This window comes from Drosophila santomea, chromosome X (genome assembly GCF_016746245.2).
Source record: "Drosophila santomea strain STO CAGO 1482 chromosome X, Prin_Dsan_1.1, whole genome shotgun sequence".
Taxonomy (NCBI): domain Eukaryota; kingdom Metazoa; phylum Arthropoda; class Insecta; order Diptera; family Drosophilidae; genus Drosophila; species Drosophila santomea.
This window is the reverse complement of record NC_053021.2, coordinates 246,658-263,436: the sequence shown is the minus strand read 5'-3', so window position 1 is coordinate 263,436 and position 16,779 is coordinate 246,658. Positions and strand designations below refer to the sequence as shown.

General features: G+C 40.2%; 2 protein-coding genes across 2 annotated transcripts in view; one reads left to right on the top strand and one right to left on the bottom strand.

Moving 5' to 3' along the window:
- Positions 1 to 16,779, top strand: part of LOC120456277 (ras-related protein Rap-2b) — a 181,858-nt gene that overhangs the window by 49,025 nt on the left and 116,054 nt on the right. The window lies entirely within an intron of this gene.
- LOC120456279 (achaete-scute complex protein T3) lies at positions 8,027 to 9,091 on the bottom strand. Its single transcript, XM_039643019.2, has one exon. It carries the CDS (start codon positions 9,030 to 9,032, stop codon positions 8,262 to 8,264), a length of 771 nt encoding a protein of 256 aa, XP_039498953.1. The 5' UTR covers positions 9,033 to 9,091; the 3' UTR covers positions 8,027 to 8,261.

Here is a 16,779-nt window from a genome sequence, read left to right as displayed (position 1 = left end):
TTTGGTGGGCGTTCGTTGATTGTTATTTAGTTTTCATTGTCCGAGCGAATTGAGATAGAGGTGCATTTCGTTGACATTGGCACATTTATAGTCCCGGCGCATCTGCCGCTTCCAAGTGTCTGCTATATGAGAAATACATATAGTCTTTGGTCCCTGGACAGTGACGATTTATAATTCAGGCGTGATTGTGGTAGCAATTGGCCTTTGTTCTGAAATTCTGAATTTTGCATTTACAAGAAAATTAAATTGTTTTCCATTTTCTCCTATCTGTTGGCATTACCCTTTACTTCTAATTCAAAATGAACCTATGTACATAGCCAAAGGACCTGCAGCTTTTTTTATATTATATATATTATATATATATTAGCTAAATTATATGAGGTATATAATTAATAAAAAATAAAATATATTTTTTCTAAGTGATTACCCTGGATTATCCATAAATTGAGCATCGATCCCTCAATTTACTAGGCTGATAGCTATATTAGCTATTTCGTTTTTGCGGTCTCACTTCCATATACGTGCTGATCTCGGTGTATAAACCCATTAGGTCAAGCGTGGCCAGTAGGAGTCACAGAATTATGCGGAGAAAGCTGTTAAGCGCATTTGATACGCTTGTCGTCCGGAGGATCATAATTAATTCGGTTGGAAATGAGGGGGGAGAGAGAAAGGTGTTGGAAATCTCTGATTACGCTGACTCGCCTCGAAAATTTGTTCAAAAAGTGTAGGATTTAGCCCGGCGGTAATGCGAGACTCCTACAATTTGACATAAAATGCGTTGCTGGAAATGGAGTTGTTCGACGCTTATCAATAATCATATTTGCCACGCCGCAGGGTCGTGATGTGCAATTTAAGTCGCAGGAAACAACTCAATTTTCTGTATGCGCTCCTGTGCACTTGGTCCCTTCATCTCGGCTATCACGATCTCCACGAGTTTTTGTGGTTTTCCTCAACGGTTTAACAGAATTTCTGTGCTAGGTAGCGAAAATTGTGGGCTGATTACTATTTGTTTGGACTTCCTTCCGCTTGTCTTGTATTTCAAGAATATTCGTGGTAGGTGTAGTAATTCAGGGGATTTTTTTTAAAAGTAGGATGTATTATTAATATATTTTAAATAAGCATTTATATTAGAATCCCGTACTAGATATGTATTTGCTATTCGATAATTTATGTACGTTTACGAATTCGCGCCGTCTTGCTGGCTTTCTTTGAATTGTATGGGACTGGACAGCATATCGGTTCGAACAGAATTAATGCGGCATGGACTAGAGCTAACGGATGCTGTAGATGAATGAAAATCTGCCCAAGATCTTGTTCCTCTTCCAGGAACTCGCGATGGGTAACCTCAATTAAAAAACGACAACCTGCTGCGATGCCCTGAATTGAATGCTCTAAATTGGCGGAAGCATTGGGAATTGGGTGTGGCTAGTGTTTGACCCAAATGTTTAGGGCATAATTGTTCACGCCTTGGCCTTATAGAAACGCTTTGATCCCGAGCGACTTTAAGATCCGGCTGCACCATTAATAACAAGAGTTCTACCTATAATCCCCGCTATCCCTTGATACAAATCGATGTCCTATGCAAAGCGCAGCTAAATGTTGAAGCGTGTGTACTACATTTGGAATTTGAAATGGAATCAGGTATAGCAAAATTGCATTTCAAAAAAGGACTAAAGTACCTGCTGTGCAGCAGGGTCGCCGATCGCCCGCTGTTAGTCGTAATTGCTGAACTAAACTAACAAAATTAGCTGGAAAATAAACTTGATAGCGATAGGCAGAGACAAGTGTCCTTAGCATTTTTGTCACCAGCATAGTTTGATAAGATAGTCCCGAATTATCTGGAAATCGGTGGATAGCTACCAGAGAGATTTTAGTTTAACAAAACCATAAAATCTTGTTTCACTTTTTTGGTATGTTGTATTCCTGTATTTTCGTAGATGCGTGCCCCAATGCTTATCTCTTTAGAACTTTTTCTCCAACAGTTTTAATTGTTTAGATTACTGGCGTGACTGTATTATAGCAGGCTATATATCTTGTCATCCTTCAAGCAGTGAATTGCTCTTTTTGGGGTGTAAAACGTAGACGCCCAGTCTTTTTTCCTTTCCTTTTCTGCCGCTTCTTTTTAGTTCATTTTACGTACGTACAGTTGCGAAAAAAATAATAGCACCACCATACCTTTTTTTGTTATCGATCAAATAAATTAAGGTTAAGGTACCGATAGAACCAAATACTGATTTTTCGCATAATGCTAGATATTTTTCCCTTCCAAAAATGAAAAAAAAAATTTGAATTGTTCATACCTTCATTTTTTATAATTTTTTTTGGGCGGCAAGGTCTAAAATGAGGCGAAAACAAAAATAGCACCACTATCGATTTTTTCAAATAATCAATAATAATCGAAGGATTGCTTTGGTAAAAAGCATGTGGTTATGAAACTTGTCACTTGTTCTATTATTTCGAAAACGATTTTTAAAAAATTTCCTTAAAAAAATCATTAAAATGGGACGTGGAAAGCACTGTACTGAAGAAAAACTTGACTTGATCAAAAAACTCATTTCTGAAGGAAAATCTTTTAGAAATATTGGCCAAATCCTTCAATGCTCAAACAAAATTATAGGAAATGTAATCACCTACAACGAGAATCCCGAAAAACGTGGGAAAAAACAATCATTGGGCACCCATCTCTTCAAAAGGCTAGTGCCCGAGAGCAAGAAGTATCCATTTAAAGCTCCTACCGAACTGAAAAAGGATCTCAACATATCCGCAACAGTGCAAACAGTTCACACATGTCTAAGGGAACATGGTTTAAAAGGCTGTAGTCCAAGGAAAGGTCCTTTTTTTAAATGGGAGACACATACCCAAACGCATTAAGTTCGTCAAGGAACATTTAAATTGGCCATGCGAAAGATGGACGAACTTTTTATTGTCAGATGAGAGCAAGGTGGTTTTTTTTGGTGGCAATGGATCTTGATCGAATGTAAGGCGCCCTAGGAACACCGAATATAAGCCAAACGACACAGTAGAAGCAATTAAACACGGCGGATCCAGTGTAATGGTATGGGCATGTTTTTCTTACTATGGAGTTGGACCAATACATTGGATAAAAACCATATTGGATCAGCATGTGTATGTGGATATTTTGGAGACGGTGATGCTACCCTTTGCTGAATATGATATGCCGCTAAAATGGGTCTTCCAACAAGACAATGACCCCAAGCATACCAGCAGGAAAGCCAAGGAATGGTTCCAAAATAAATCAGTTCATGTTCTGGAGTGGCCTGCGCAGTCGCCAGACCTCAATCCCATCGAAAACCTTTGGTCGGATATTAAAAAGGCAGTTGCAGCTTTTAAGCCAACTAATAACGATAGCCTATGGACCGTGATTAAGGAGTCCTGGAGCAATATAACCCCAAAACGGTGCCAGGACCTGGTTGACTCCATGCCAAAGCGTTGCGCAGCTGTTATTGCTAATAAAGGATACACTACCAAATACTAAATTAATGGGATCGGCGTAGTTTTAATATACAATCACTTGTTATTAATGAATTTGTTACTGTTAAGTTTATATTTTATGTTTAAAGCATTTTTTATGAAGTGGTGCTATTATTTTTTTCGCCCTTTTTTGTCATTTTTCATAAAGTTCCTTAAATAAGTTAAGAATTCATAGAACAATTGTGATTTTTTTTTATTTTCTAAAAAGTGAATTGTTTAACCTTTCTAAAAAGGTATTTCAGATCCTTTTAAACCCAAAATTGTAGATAGGAGACTTATTCAAAGTTTTACTGGGCAAGTGGTGCTATTTTTTTTTTCGCAGCTGTATGTATGTACATACATGCGATACATGAAAATTCGGTTGCATAAATACCGGTAGAAACGAGAGCGAAAATTTCTAAAAGGAGTCGGAATCTCGACTGATCTAAGACTACCATTCTACCATTCGCATGGCTTTAGATGCTGTCATCGTCGCATTAAACCTTCCGACAGTTCCGAAGGGTACACTGAAAAAAAAGCCGCATTGTTTATGAACAAACAACTGTCCCGATGTCCCGATGATTTAATCTCTAAAATGTTCTTAAAATATATAATTCAAAAAGAAATATATATGTACATGTAATTGAATATAATTCTACATAGAAAGTAAATAAAGCGACTGTAGAAAGTGTTTTAATTTTTACTTATATTTAGATTAGAGGTTAGTTTTCTTTGCCCATTGAAGACTTTCCAAGGAGTATTTACTTTCAAATATTTTTTCCCGTGTAGGTATCTCTGTGATATCCTTAGAGTTTCTAGTGCAACTTCGCCCGAGACGTTCCCATTGCCATTGATGTTGCACAATGAATTTCTGACTGTGCGCTGTTGCAACGCTGACAATAGCCAGTACAATGGTGACAATTTTACGTCTTAATGGACCTCAATGTGCATTACAAATTTGCTGTCTTGGGCAGCGGTTTGGTTTGGATTTTGCACAATACTATTGCAAAGCGCATTCTGGCAATCTTTTGTTTTGCCTTGCTTTTTATTTTAATAAATCGATTATAGCATCGTAGGAGGCGGTTGCAAAATCGGCAAGCAAAAAGTAGACCAAATCGGAAAGATCAAAGGTCAGAGGACAGAATAGCCAATGTCATCATCTCGATGATCACCCTGTGCTCTGAATGAAAAGTAAAAAGAATCTTGATTGTAGATCGATTACCACAGTATTGTGGTTGACATTTTTTGCTTTACCTTCTTTGCCCTTTGTCGGTTTGCCTTTGAAGATATAAAACCTCTATTTTTAACCTTAACCACGATTTTGACTTTGCCCTCGGACTGCAACGCTTTTTTTTGTCTGATTTTGGTTTGATCCTATTTGTCCTACCAGTTTTTATATTATACTGCGTATTTGGGCAGAACTAGAGACAATTTGAGTTGCAAGCGCTTATAGGGGACTAAGGGCGAATCTTCTAATGATAAATTTATGTATGTATGTTCAACTAAAAACGGGCGTTAAACCCAAAAATCAAAACAAAAAAGCCTTTACAGTATACAGGACGTGTACAGCTATGTACTGGACTGTAGCCTCAATGCTAATTATGATCATGTCCATTACAAACCCGACCTAACTTGAATATATTTGAAGGTATTTTCTTTTCACTACATGGACATAAAGCTGTGTTTTGCTCTTTAGGTTGTCCGTGGTATTTTTCACGCCCTTTTATTTAGAAACACGTGCTCGGCAATCCATGGGTTTTCACGCCATTTCACTTGTCTGCTTGCAAATTTCCACGCGTAGGGGAAAGTACAAAGTGTACAAGAATCCCAAATCGATGTACAATGAATAGCAGGTAGATAATTTTCAACGCCCAATACTGGAAATTCCTAGCCACCACTGCGAATCGAATTCAATTGTTTTTATAATTCCAATGCCTATATCCCGCCAGGAGAAATCTAATAAAAGTTTTGTAGTAGTGTTGTTGTGTGTAATATAGAGTGTTGAATCGCTTCAAGAAGATTCCAGTATATAAACCGCGCACTTCTCTTTTCTCGGCGATGATATCCTCAGCCGAAAGCAAGAAGAAATCACTTTTCATTTGAGGACAATTGTTAACTGGATATTCCAGCGAAGTCTTTTCAGCGGAGGATCCTTCAATAGCGCATCGTATTGTCTGGATTCTGGAGTCTCGTATTCAGAATCTGACCGTTTTTTGCTCTACATGCGCTCTGACATTGATTGCCTCTGATAGTTTATTGGTCCCGTGTAGTCAATAGGAAAGATCAGGAATATAGGGAACCGAATCGGACACGTGCAGCATTGTCTCATATGCGCTATTGTTGGCTCTGCGGTTAGTTTCACTCCAGTTTCCCATCATGTCAACAATCAAGTCATAGTCCCCATCACGGCTCCGAGATTTCAGTGCTGAAAAGTCATTTAGTTACCCCCAGTTCACACTGCACAAATATTTCTAGCACAAATGCGAAATTAAGTAAACCGACAATAGATTCTAAGGGTGAAGAACGGTAGACATCAATCCCGCTGTTTTCGAATCACGATCAACGTTTTCTGTCAATATCGAAGAGCTAAAATGTATAGTATATATTTTATTGTGCATTTTTTTGAGTATAGATATATAATATTCGATGCGTCCTGGGGATCGCAAGATTAAAATACATGTTTTAGTAGCAACGATCTGGCATCTACTTCTTTGTTATCTGAACTGCTAGACTTCGCTTCGTTCAAATTGCTAGACGTCAACTTTATTGAAGAGCTAGCAGATATTTAATGGGGCACCAGGAAGCAAGGTCATTCTCAAATTTATAATTGGAACTACTGCCACTTGACGCCTAGTTAAGTGCGAAGTCTTACCGTTGGATTTAATCCGGTAATAGTAGAGCACTTCTAAATAAATAAAAAATACAACTACTGGCATCGTATTTTGACACACCGGTCATAAATCTTGGAGAGTACGCTGTCATAAGGACAAATGCATAACTCAGACTCCAATTATACAAGAACATGAAAAAGTACAAGTCTAAGCACCAGAACATGTAGAGCTACAAGTGTTCTACGTGTGTCCTTCGTGCCTGCGGGTTTAGGATTTCCTTGAACTGCAGCCTAACAACAATTGGCTCGTATTTCCGAGGGGCGCATCTACAAAAATAAATAAACGACCATGGATGGTCGATGGACTTCTTGTCCGGCCGAAGATGTTAAGCAAATACACACATCCTGCGACAAGGACTAAAATAAGTTACTTCCTGGGTCTGAGAAAACAAATTTATTGCAGAAGTTCAGTGATCCCTGTCATATGAGATTGGACTTAGAGGGAAATTCGAGAATCAGTTAGCGAAAAAGGATATCTTCTTGTGCAAACAGTGACCTAAGATTGCATGAAACTCTGAGTCTAGCCTGTTAAAGGACACTTGTAGCTTAGCCATGTATTTGGACACCTATGCCGGAACCAGACCCTGGCAGGTCCTGAATTCACAATCCCTGATATCCGTTTTAAGCTTCTTTTCATATCCGGCAACAATGGACCACAAGAGAGTTTCACTCTCCTTCGTCTTGGTCTCCTTCGTCCTGGTCTCGTTTTCTGGTCTTATCTTAAGCTGACATTCAATTACATTTTCCATTGTCCTCGTCCTCGTCCACTACCTTCAACCTTCGCAACCTTCGTCTTCGTTTTTCTTTTCCGTAATATTTTTTTCAGGAGCATTGGAGTTTCTGACAGTGCAATATGCTTCCTGTTTTTTTTGGAGTCCTGTTCTTATCACATCCTCCTTTGGTTAATTCAGTCCAAGTTGCCTGCCGATCCCCTGCGCACGTGTCCAGCGCAATTGGCAATTTGCATATTGTGTGCTGAAGAATGGGCGTGGCATCTCCTGCCTAGATGACATTCCTGCATATTCATTTACTGGCCCGAATATTTCACCTCTTGGGGTGGGTTTACTTTTAAATTTTTATCTACGGGGTTAGCGGAAGTGCATTTCACGGCTCGCCGACGTCGTCCAGCTTGATGAAAAATTTTGCAGCGGTGTGCGCCAGCCACGTGGATTGAGCCTGCGAGTCCTCAAGTACTGATCCCTGGACTAGGACAATTTCATTCTCTCAGGCGTGACTGCCTATTTCCGGGCTATTTACGCGCTATTAACAATGCGCGGCCAAAGTGTAGCTCGTTAGGGAACCAATCATGAAAATATATTCGCTGTTGTTTCCGGTCAGGTGCTGAACTCCTTGTTGGCTACGAATTTTGCGTGAGTCATGTCCACGTTCCAAAAGCAACTGAATGATTTGGTAATAAAATGGGTAATTTTTGTTAAGTTACAATTGCAGTTATGCTAAGTACCACTGGCAATCCTGAGGCCAACGTTGTCTGATGTTTTTTGGTTAAAAAGCTATAAAAATATGCAGCTGACCCCGAGACTCAAGTGAAATCGAGAAATTTAGAACGTTGTAATTACCCTACATGTCGATCTGAAAATTATTGGGGAGTAAGTGATTTCAGTAAAAAACTATTGAAATTAAGTTTATGAATAGTTTTTTATTTTTGACTTAAAAGTAGTTAGTTTAGTGTCTTCCATGCTTATAACAAACTTAGAACTATGAAAAAAATATGTTTTATATCATTGTCTTCCATTGCGTTTAAATGTAATAAAAAAAAGGTGGGGTAACTTAGAAGCTAATGTAAAATTTGGGACGTTGTTTCTCACTCACTAAGGCAACAATTCGGGTTATTTACAGTTTGTACAATATTTGTGTGTTTGGGAGTTTCGATAGGAACCCCTCACTGCTCTTGCCAAGATGAAATATAATCGAGCAGCTCCTCGTCATCGGGCTGCTCGTCACTGAAGCTGTCGAAGGATTCGAATTTGAGGTCCTGCTCTTGAAGCTCCTGCTTGATATAGCCGCCTCCGGAGATCTCGGATCCGGAGTACGAGGGCGTGGGCGAGGCGGAGTGGTAGGAGTGCGATTGGGCAGACTGGGTGACTCCCATCAAGAACTGTTGCGAACTGTCCAAGCTATCGTTGTAGTCATTATAGCTGCTGCCATCGTTGCTGCTTTCATCGGCAGAATTGTAAATGGGACGAGATGATGAGCCAGTGCCATCATCGAGCATGTCCTGCAGTCCTCGAATGTATTCCACGGCGATTCGCAGTGTGTCCACCTTGGATAACTTCTTGCTGGTTCCACGTCCTCCATTAGACAGCGAGTTAACCACGGTTTGAGGCAAATGCTGGCGGAGATTGACGAATCCGTTGTTGACCTGCTTCACACGATTGCGTTCACGGGCATTTCGCCTGGCCACCGATGGCAATTGCTCGCCATAGGGCATGTTATTGTAGTTGAACTTCTTCTTCTGCGAGGACATCATGGGTCCAACATTGGACTGCTGGCTCTGCTGCATGTTCTGCAGTTGGCTTGTACCCAAGGGTATTTTGGGAGCAATCAGCTGGTGTTGCTGGCTTTGATGGTGCTGATGTTGCAGCAAAAAAATGTTGCTGTTGGTCAGCTGGTAATGCTGCTGCTGGAACTTGCTGCTGCAGACGCTCGTCATGGTAATCCTTGCGAGAGTTTTCTAAGGTTTAGTTTATAGATGTTGACTGCGTGGAATCAGATTCCGCAATGATAATTCCTGTCCTGACCTACGGCCTTAAATACCCACCAGTGGCAGAGACAAACGCGCCGGCAGAGGCAGCGACTTCGGCAGAGGAGCTACAGGGGTTGGTACGGGGTCGGATCCTGGCTACCTGCCCTCGAAAAACCAGGACCTTAAGTCCTTTGCACAAGTGATCGTACATTTTTCCTCTCTTTCTAGGGTTTTTTTTTCTGTGGTGGGTGCCTCTATTCCTACTCATTCGCTGTGTGCCTACCTACCCATCCTTTTCCCTCTCCCACACACTCTTTGTCCTTTGTGTCCCTGGGTCTACATAATGCATTTTTTCCTTTTGGGAAAATCTTAAATCTCAGATCTGCAAGATCCTTGTCATGGCTAAAAAAAAAAGATTTTGAATGCACTTCCACTTTTGTCGAATGTCGTTTGCATTGAAAGCGAAATATAAAGGAGAGTGAGATCTTGGAAGGGAATTTGATATAAAATGTGATCCATCAAATGGAAGAAAATGATGCGGACGCAGAGGAAACAAAATTAAAAGGCCATGTCGTGGGACTTTCACTGTCTTTAAAACTGCGTATCCACTTTTCAATCCTGTAATATTATGAACCTTCTCATGAATATTTCTTCTGACCCATCCGCATTTGACACGTGCTTCCGATCAGTCCGATGCATTAGCATAAGCTCCAAAACAATGATACGTAATATCGCCGAGCAGTGCAGACAAAATCCCACAAGTGTGTGCTGTATCATGAATACCAAGCGCACTATAATGAGTAAGGGGGACTGCCAGACAAATAAAAACGAAACCATCACAAAGGCATTGAGTATTGACAGCAGTTGGCGGGATCAAAGTTGCAGTCGAAACATCATTCCCGTTCATAAAATCCTTAACGCTTGTGGGCTGTGCACTCGGCAAAATATGTAATAAGTCTTACTAGGAAATAAACTAGCATAGCTCAATAATTTTGTACGGTTTAATGTTTTCAAATCGTAATAAATATGATGAAGGGTACGATAAAAATTCAATAATTATTTTAAATAAAATATTTGGGTAAAGTCGTTGCGTTTTTGACTATGTATTATTAATAAAATATTTTGTGGAATATTTCTGGAAATCCAATGGCAAATTATTGATTTTACAACATGATTTTCAATGTGAAGACAACACTTATTTATCAGGCTGTCCTAAACATTAACTTATCAAACTCGTATTTCGGACACAATTCAACGTTATTTAAAAATGTTTTTTAAGCGTAGATATTGCTGCTCTGGACTTGTGACTTATTATGCCCAGCCCAAGCCCAAGCAAGTGAAGTTATTCCCTTTGCCAACAGTCCGCCTGCAATTAAGCATTCATAAATCTGTAAAGAGCAGAATCAGAGCCAAATTTCTGTGTTCGCAAGTTGCAACTTTGTTGCAATGGGCAGGCAATACCGTTAGGGAAGACGGACAAGTCGGGTAACGAGATTGCTCCCATAAATGCATAAAACCTTAAAAAGCCGCCCAGAGCAGCTGCCCTGAAAGAAATCAGAAAATAGGAGGAAAGTAAGTCTCTCAGATTCCAGAAGAGTGGACGCTAAAAATCAAAAAATGAAGCAGAATGAAAATACAACCGTTTACTTAATAATTGGTTTTTAAAAGCTGCTACCGAATTCGATTTCTAATGCATTTATAATGTCCAGACTCAAAATCCTTTGCGTCATCGCTGTTACGCCTTTATTGTACTTTACTTGGTTCCAAACATACCCTTTTCAAAAACTATTTTAATATGCTCCAAGCACACCCACCAAAAAAAAAAAGAAAATTATAAAGGTTTTGGCTGCAATTTAATAAGCCTCGAACCCCATGCCCTAAAATGTTCAGTGATTAATTAAACCTCATGAGATCAGTATGGTGTTGATCCCTGTTGCGTTTTTGGGGGTTGTAAAGAATATAAAATAGTGAACAACTGGCCAGGGTTGTCAGGCATCTGGTTTTCTCAGGTTTCCAATCAGCTAGTGTTCCATACAGTGGCGGTCTCTATATAGTTTCGATCTTCCAATAAGTTGGCGTGCAGCGACCTCTATTGTCAACGGGATTCTGATTAGAAAATATGAGATTAGCTAACCTAATTGGTTAACAAAAACGAAGGTGACATACAGAATTTTTTAAATTCCTTTTAAATAAAGTCAAGTCTATGCTTTCGCATTTTTAGTGTATGCCACAAACTGAAACTTAAATAAACAATAATTTTACCATTTTTACTTTATCCTTATTAAATTAAAAAGTCCCTTATCTTCAAAGGAAGTGTAAAAACCTTGTTGACTGTTGACACAATTAATTATATATTTCATGGGCTCTCGGTTCATTACCACTAATTAGAATTCAAAACAACAGCTACCGAACCGAAAATCCGTGACCTCCGACCTCCGAACCGGAGATATCGAACTAGGAGTAAGTAATTCGGATTCCTCTCACGTACGCCAGAGACAAGTGTAAAACGTGATAGACTGGATCGCCGGTGGGTTACTGGGTTACTGGTGTTATCATAAGCGTGAAATCTGTCAAATTCGAGCACAGATCCAAATCGTCTGTCATCACATCAATTTGGCTTTTTATGGGTGTTCTTTTTTGGTCATATCGCCTAGACGGGATCAAGACGGTATCCAGAAGGGATAGCGGAAATTGTCACTTTTACTTGTGGCCTTACTTGTGGTCTTACTTTAAAATGAAAGCGCTGACGCAGCTAATGTGGATTGGATCAACGGCAACGGGTGATTTCGAAAGATGCCATTTACTTGATCCGCAGTTTCGCACGATCACACCTAATAACGGTAATTTACACGCACGCTACTTGCGATAATTGCCGCCGAATGTGCTGACAGGCACACAGGATACGACTTTCCGATCCTCCGTTGCCCCAAAGGCCAAAAGCTGAGAAACCCAATGCAAACCCAGACCCGTAGCCAAAGTCAAAGTCAAACCGCGCATCCCGATGGAACTGAGTGAGATAACAGGCAGCTAAATCAGCAGCAAAAGCGGCAAAAGGTTCGGTTATTAAAAAGGGCAGTCAGTATCTGGCCAAGTGGAAGATGGAGCGCTGCACGTACACCGGGCTTAAAAATAATTTAATAACACAATATATAGACAAATGTTCGAATACTAAATTTCTTCGCCTTCATATCTCTGTCCATTTTACCTGTCGATATTATTTGTAACTACAAGATTGTAAATTCTATACCTTCAGAAGGCAATAGTAGACAAGTGATGCTAAATGATTTGGTTATAGTCGCCGCCCATCTAGAGTCTTAGCAAATATGCAAATCACTGGTCATTGCCTAGATTTTTTAGCAGTGTTCTTTGATATCGCGGCGGTGGCGGCAGTGCTTGATTGCTGTGGTAACCGAATATGCCGCACCGAGTGCGAAAAAATGTTGTCGAGGTGTGAAAAATAACTGGGCAAGAGTGCGCGCATGGTGGGTTAAGGGCGTCGGGGTCCATGGGGATTCAGGGTTAAGGTGGTCAGGTTATCGAAATAAGGGGCTGGAGGATAGGATGTGGTCTTTCGGTTGGGCACGCATCCAAGGTGTTGAAAGCCCTGCACTTCTAAGAAACGTTTGGCTTTTTTCTGTTTTTTTTTTTGTCGAGATTTCGGTGGCACGATAGCCGCTACTATATGTATGTATGTATATATTCCCGCACTTGTGTACGCGTAAAGGCCCCGCTTTCCAGATGATATTTGTCGATGGTGTCGAGGTGTTAAAATTACCCCAAAGGTACACAATAATTACCTTAAATTGCAAAAACAGCGAAATAAGTTTCCAAGCGGTGTGAAACGGACGCGCGAAGGGTTGACGGTAAACTGAACCTTTGGCGGACCCTCCGTTTGAAGCGTGCCGCAGCGTTGCCAGACTTTGATCTTTCGTGGGCAAGTAAGCAGGAGGCAGGGCATTGCAGGGTATGCAAATGGGGCGTGCGTCATCCATAAAAATTGAATGCTGTCGCCGCAATTAACGGATGGCCAAATGGTACCAAGGAGTCGGGTTCAACTGCGAGCGAAAGAGACGGTACCAAAAATGTCAGTCGAAGCTGTTTGGCCAGCGGCCGATCTATTTAATTAATTGCTAACAAGTCAAAAATGCTTAAATGGTGTATGGCGCAGTGAAGTGAAAAAGTCCAAGAGGACAGGGAGCTGCATCCTTGGTGGTAGCGCTCTTGCTTTTTTTTTTCTTTTGGAACTTTAAGACAAATTAGGATGGCTTTTATTATTTCGCGGACTTTTTTTTGCCTTCCTTGTTAACCCTCTGTAGAAAGAGGAATTTAAAAAATACGTTAAAATTAAGTGAACTGCTCGAATTGATGAAAATACAGATAGTATGTTCCTATTTTAATTTTGTTCTTTTAATTTAAATACCTTTATATGTTGTAACTTTTTATAATCGTAAAATGTAAAACAATTAATAAAATTTATATTTGCCATTTAGGTGGCTAAAGAGACACCAAAATCGCAAGGAAATCAGTTCAGAAAACTGCTATAATTAACTAACCCACAAGTGGCAACATTATTGCCAACGCAAATCGCTCGTGCAAATCGCATTTATCATTGTGAAAAATGAGTTGTGAGACGGCAATTATCATTAAAAGTAACATGACTGCCGTTAACGAGCGATGTTGTCTCCTCTTTCAGAAAAAACAAAAACTGGACTTTAAAGAGACTGGACTTTCAGAGATCCCAGGAAGGATGAAAAGAATCAGATTGATCTAACGCTAATTAATGATTAAGAGCTCTGCCGATCGGTAAAAAATATGCAAAGGGTGCACACGGCTCCGAAGCAAACAAGAAATCCGAATAAGACCGAATGAGTTTGCGGTTCGTATATGGATGACTGAAATCCCAGCGGGCGGGGAGCGAACCGAAAAAAATAAAAACAAATATACCTAAGACAAGTAGCACACGCCGACAATTCGCAGAAATCCACGAGATACAAGGTACGAGATACCTAATGGGATTATTTCTAATCTGGCGCTCTCCTGTTACAATTTCGATTTCCATGGAAACGGAATTATGATTATTTTGTTTGGTTATTTTTTTGTGGTATCTCCCTATCTCCATCTCTTTCTCATGATGTAATTTTTCATGTGCAGTTTTTTCTTCTTCCTCGCTGGTCAAGACGCAATTAATCTAAATCCAATTATAAGACAAAGCGGGTCAGGCCAAGGGCCATTATCCGAAGTCAGTATATATTGTCTTATCTGTATCGGTTCTCCTCTTTTTGTATCGAAATCAATACAATAAGCAGTCTTTTGTTTTGGGGCAAAAGTGGGGGAAACCAGAGACTACCTTTTAAAAGAGCGGATCACTTCCTTTCGCCGGGCCCCTAGGGAATATATCGCCAAGATTTGAACTCTAAAGCTGAAGTAGAACGTTGCATATCGTATTACACTTCCACTTCCACTGGCACTCGAACTGGGATGGTGATGGGGATGGGGATGGGGATGGGGATTGGGAATGGTTAATCGTTTTGTTGCAGCTAAGAAGATGCATGATGTGTGTAAATTGGTGTTGGACCATATTACCGCTTTACCGGCCCCCAGGATAAACGGGGAAATGCAAATGGCAATAAAAGTTCCTGCACTCTATGAGGTGGAAAACTTAAACGTGGATTTGAGCATTCATTTGCAGGAAGTATTTGAGTATTTCACAATTTCAAATACTGTGTACTGTGCATATACAAAAGCAAATGTACACCAAGTGCATAGGTAGGTACTCCTGCGTAAAATTTTGACTTACGCCCGCCCGCAACCTGGAGTATCCCGCATGATTTTCCGTGTGGGGGTCACTTTAATCTGACAGCAGCCCCAAAAGGATTTTTGGAGGACAATGCCGTAAAATATAACAAGCTGACAGACTTCCTGGATAAAGTCAATGAAATTTATGACGTAGGACTACATTATTACCATCACTGGTTCTCTATATTATATAGATATCTCCGCATGACGCCGCATTTTCCCGAACCTGCGGTCTTAATAGCCCTTTTTATTTTCGATTTTTATTATTTTTTTTTCATTTACCTTATCTACTGCATCATATCAGGAGACGGGGGAAAAAGGACGATCCAGGGATTAGAGGAGTCCTTTTATAGGAATAATAATTTCATATTTCTTTCGGGCTCTTGTATTTTGTGTTTGGTCATCGCACTTTGTGGAAATTTACACCATCCATGTATATCGGTATCCTAGGATCTTACTTAAAGGTATGAAATCCCCGTCCCTCGCAAGATATTCCTTAGTTTGTGCCTCTTTGTCTTAGAGCACAAAGAGCTGGAACGTGTCGCTGTATTTAATTACCATTACAGCGTTGTGTTAATGCAATTATAATAGTGAAGTTAAACTAGAACTAACAATTATGAGACGTCTTCGAAGAAACAAATTAAGACCGAAATTTATTTTATGGAAAAAGCGAACTGAACTTTAGTTTATCTGGAAACAAACAGTTTTTCTTTTCCTCTGCGCTAATTGGTCCTAAGGGGATGCTTTCTCCCCCAGCTTTTTGCCGTTGCCCATAGTCATCGATTCCTGACTCGCAGACTCGAGATTTTTGCGTGATCGCCGGCTATTTAAATGCCATCCTCGATTTCCTTTCAATGGACACGCGTTCCTGTCATGCGATCGCAGGCCAATTAGCCAATCCGCAGAACCCCAACCAAAATAATGAGAGAAGGTAGAAGACTCATGTGTTAGTGTTGATAACTTAATTTCAGCCAGCCGATGGGCTAGTTGAAAAAAAAATATTAAAAGGGCTACAAAAAAAAAAAAAAGAGTGGACCTCACAGGAAAAGCGGTAAACACATTTTAATTATACACAATAGAGCTGATTAAAATGTAATTTGCAATCGCACGGGGCTTGGAATCTTGAGAGAATCTGCGCTGGGAGCAGCTGACTCTTGGATAAATAAAGTCATTAAAATGGGATCGAAATTATGGTTCAATTACGTTTTCGGGTGGTCGACGGCCAACGAATTAAGGTGATTTCAATTACTTTTTGATCATGGCCAAAGAGGAATCAAGAGTTTGCGGTCGCCTGCGAATACAATTTAGGAATATTTGGAACACATGCCAAAGGTTTCATTGTTTGGACAGGGGAAATTTGCCACGGCCATGAAAACTGCACATGCTACCGTAACTAGAGGATACAGTAGCTAAGAATCGTCTACTGTGCAAAACGAATCTTTAAACTGGACAGCTGGCCAAGGAGTAAATTCACCTCACAGATGTTCGTATTCAAAACGAAGATGACCTTGCGACCAGAACTAAATTTTTGGCCATGAATTCTTTTACGGCTAGTCCAAATATTGACACAAATTTAAAAATCAGTTTACTACAGTTGAGCGAAAATCCGTTTCGCACAGCGGGAAATGTTCTGTAGGTCACTAGTACTGCCCTTATTTGATACTCATTCGATTCATCTAAGTTTTTCACTGCCTGCTATGTACAAAGTCTCTTATACATTTAATTTATGAACGATAATTTCGCCCGCTTTCAAAGACCGAAAACATGTAATGACTGGAGCCAGATCCAAATCGTTAAAAATGGGGCAACCACGCGAGTCCGAGGCTCTGAAAACTAAAGACTAAGGCACCTGATAATTATCAAAACCTGCCAGCTTGGTGGCCTCTGCGTTTTTCGTTTTTCCTTTGGAGCGAATAGT

Coding starts and splice junctions, on each gene's coding strand:
- LOC120456279 (XM_039643019.2), bottom strand. CDS start 9,032: ATGACGAGCGTCTGCAGCAGCAAGTTCCAGCAGCAGCATTACCAGCTG.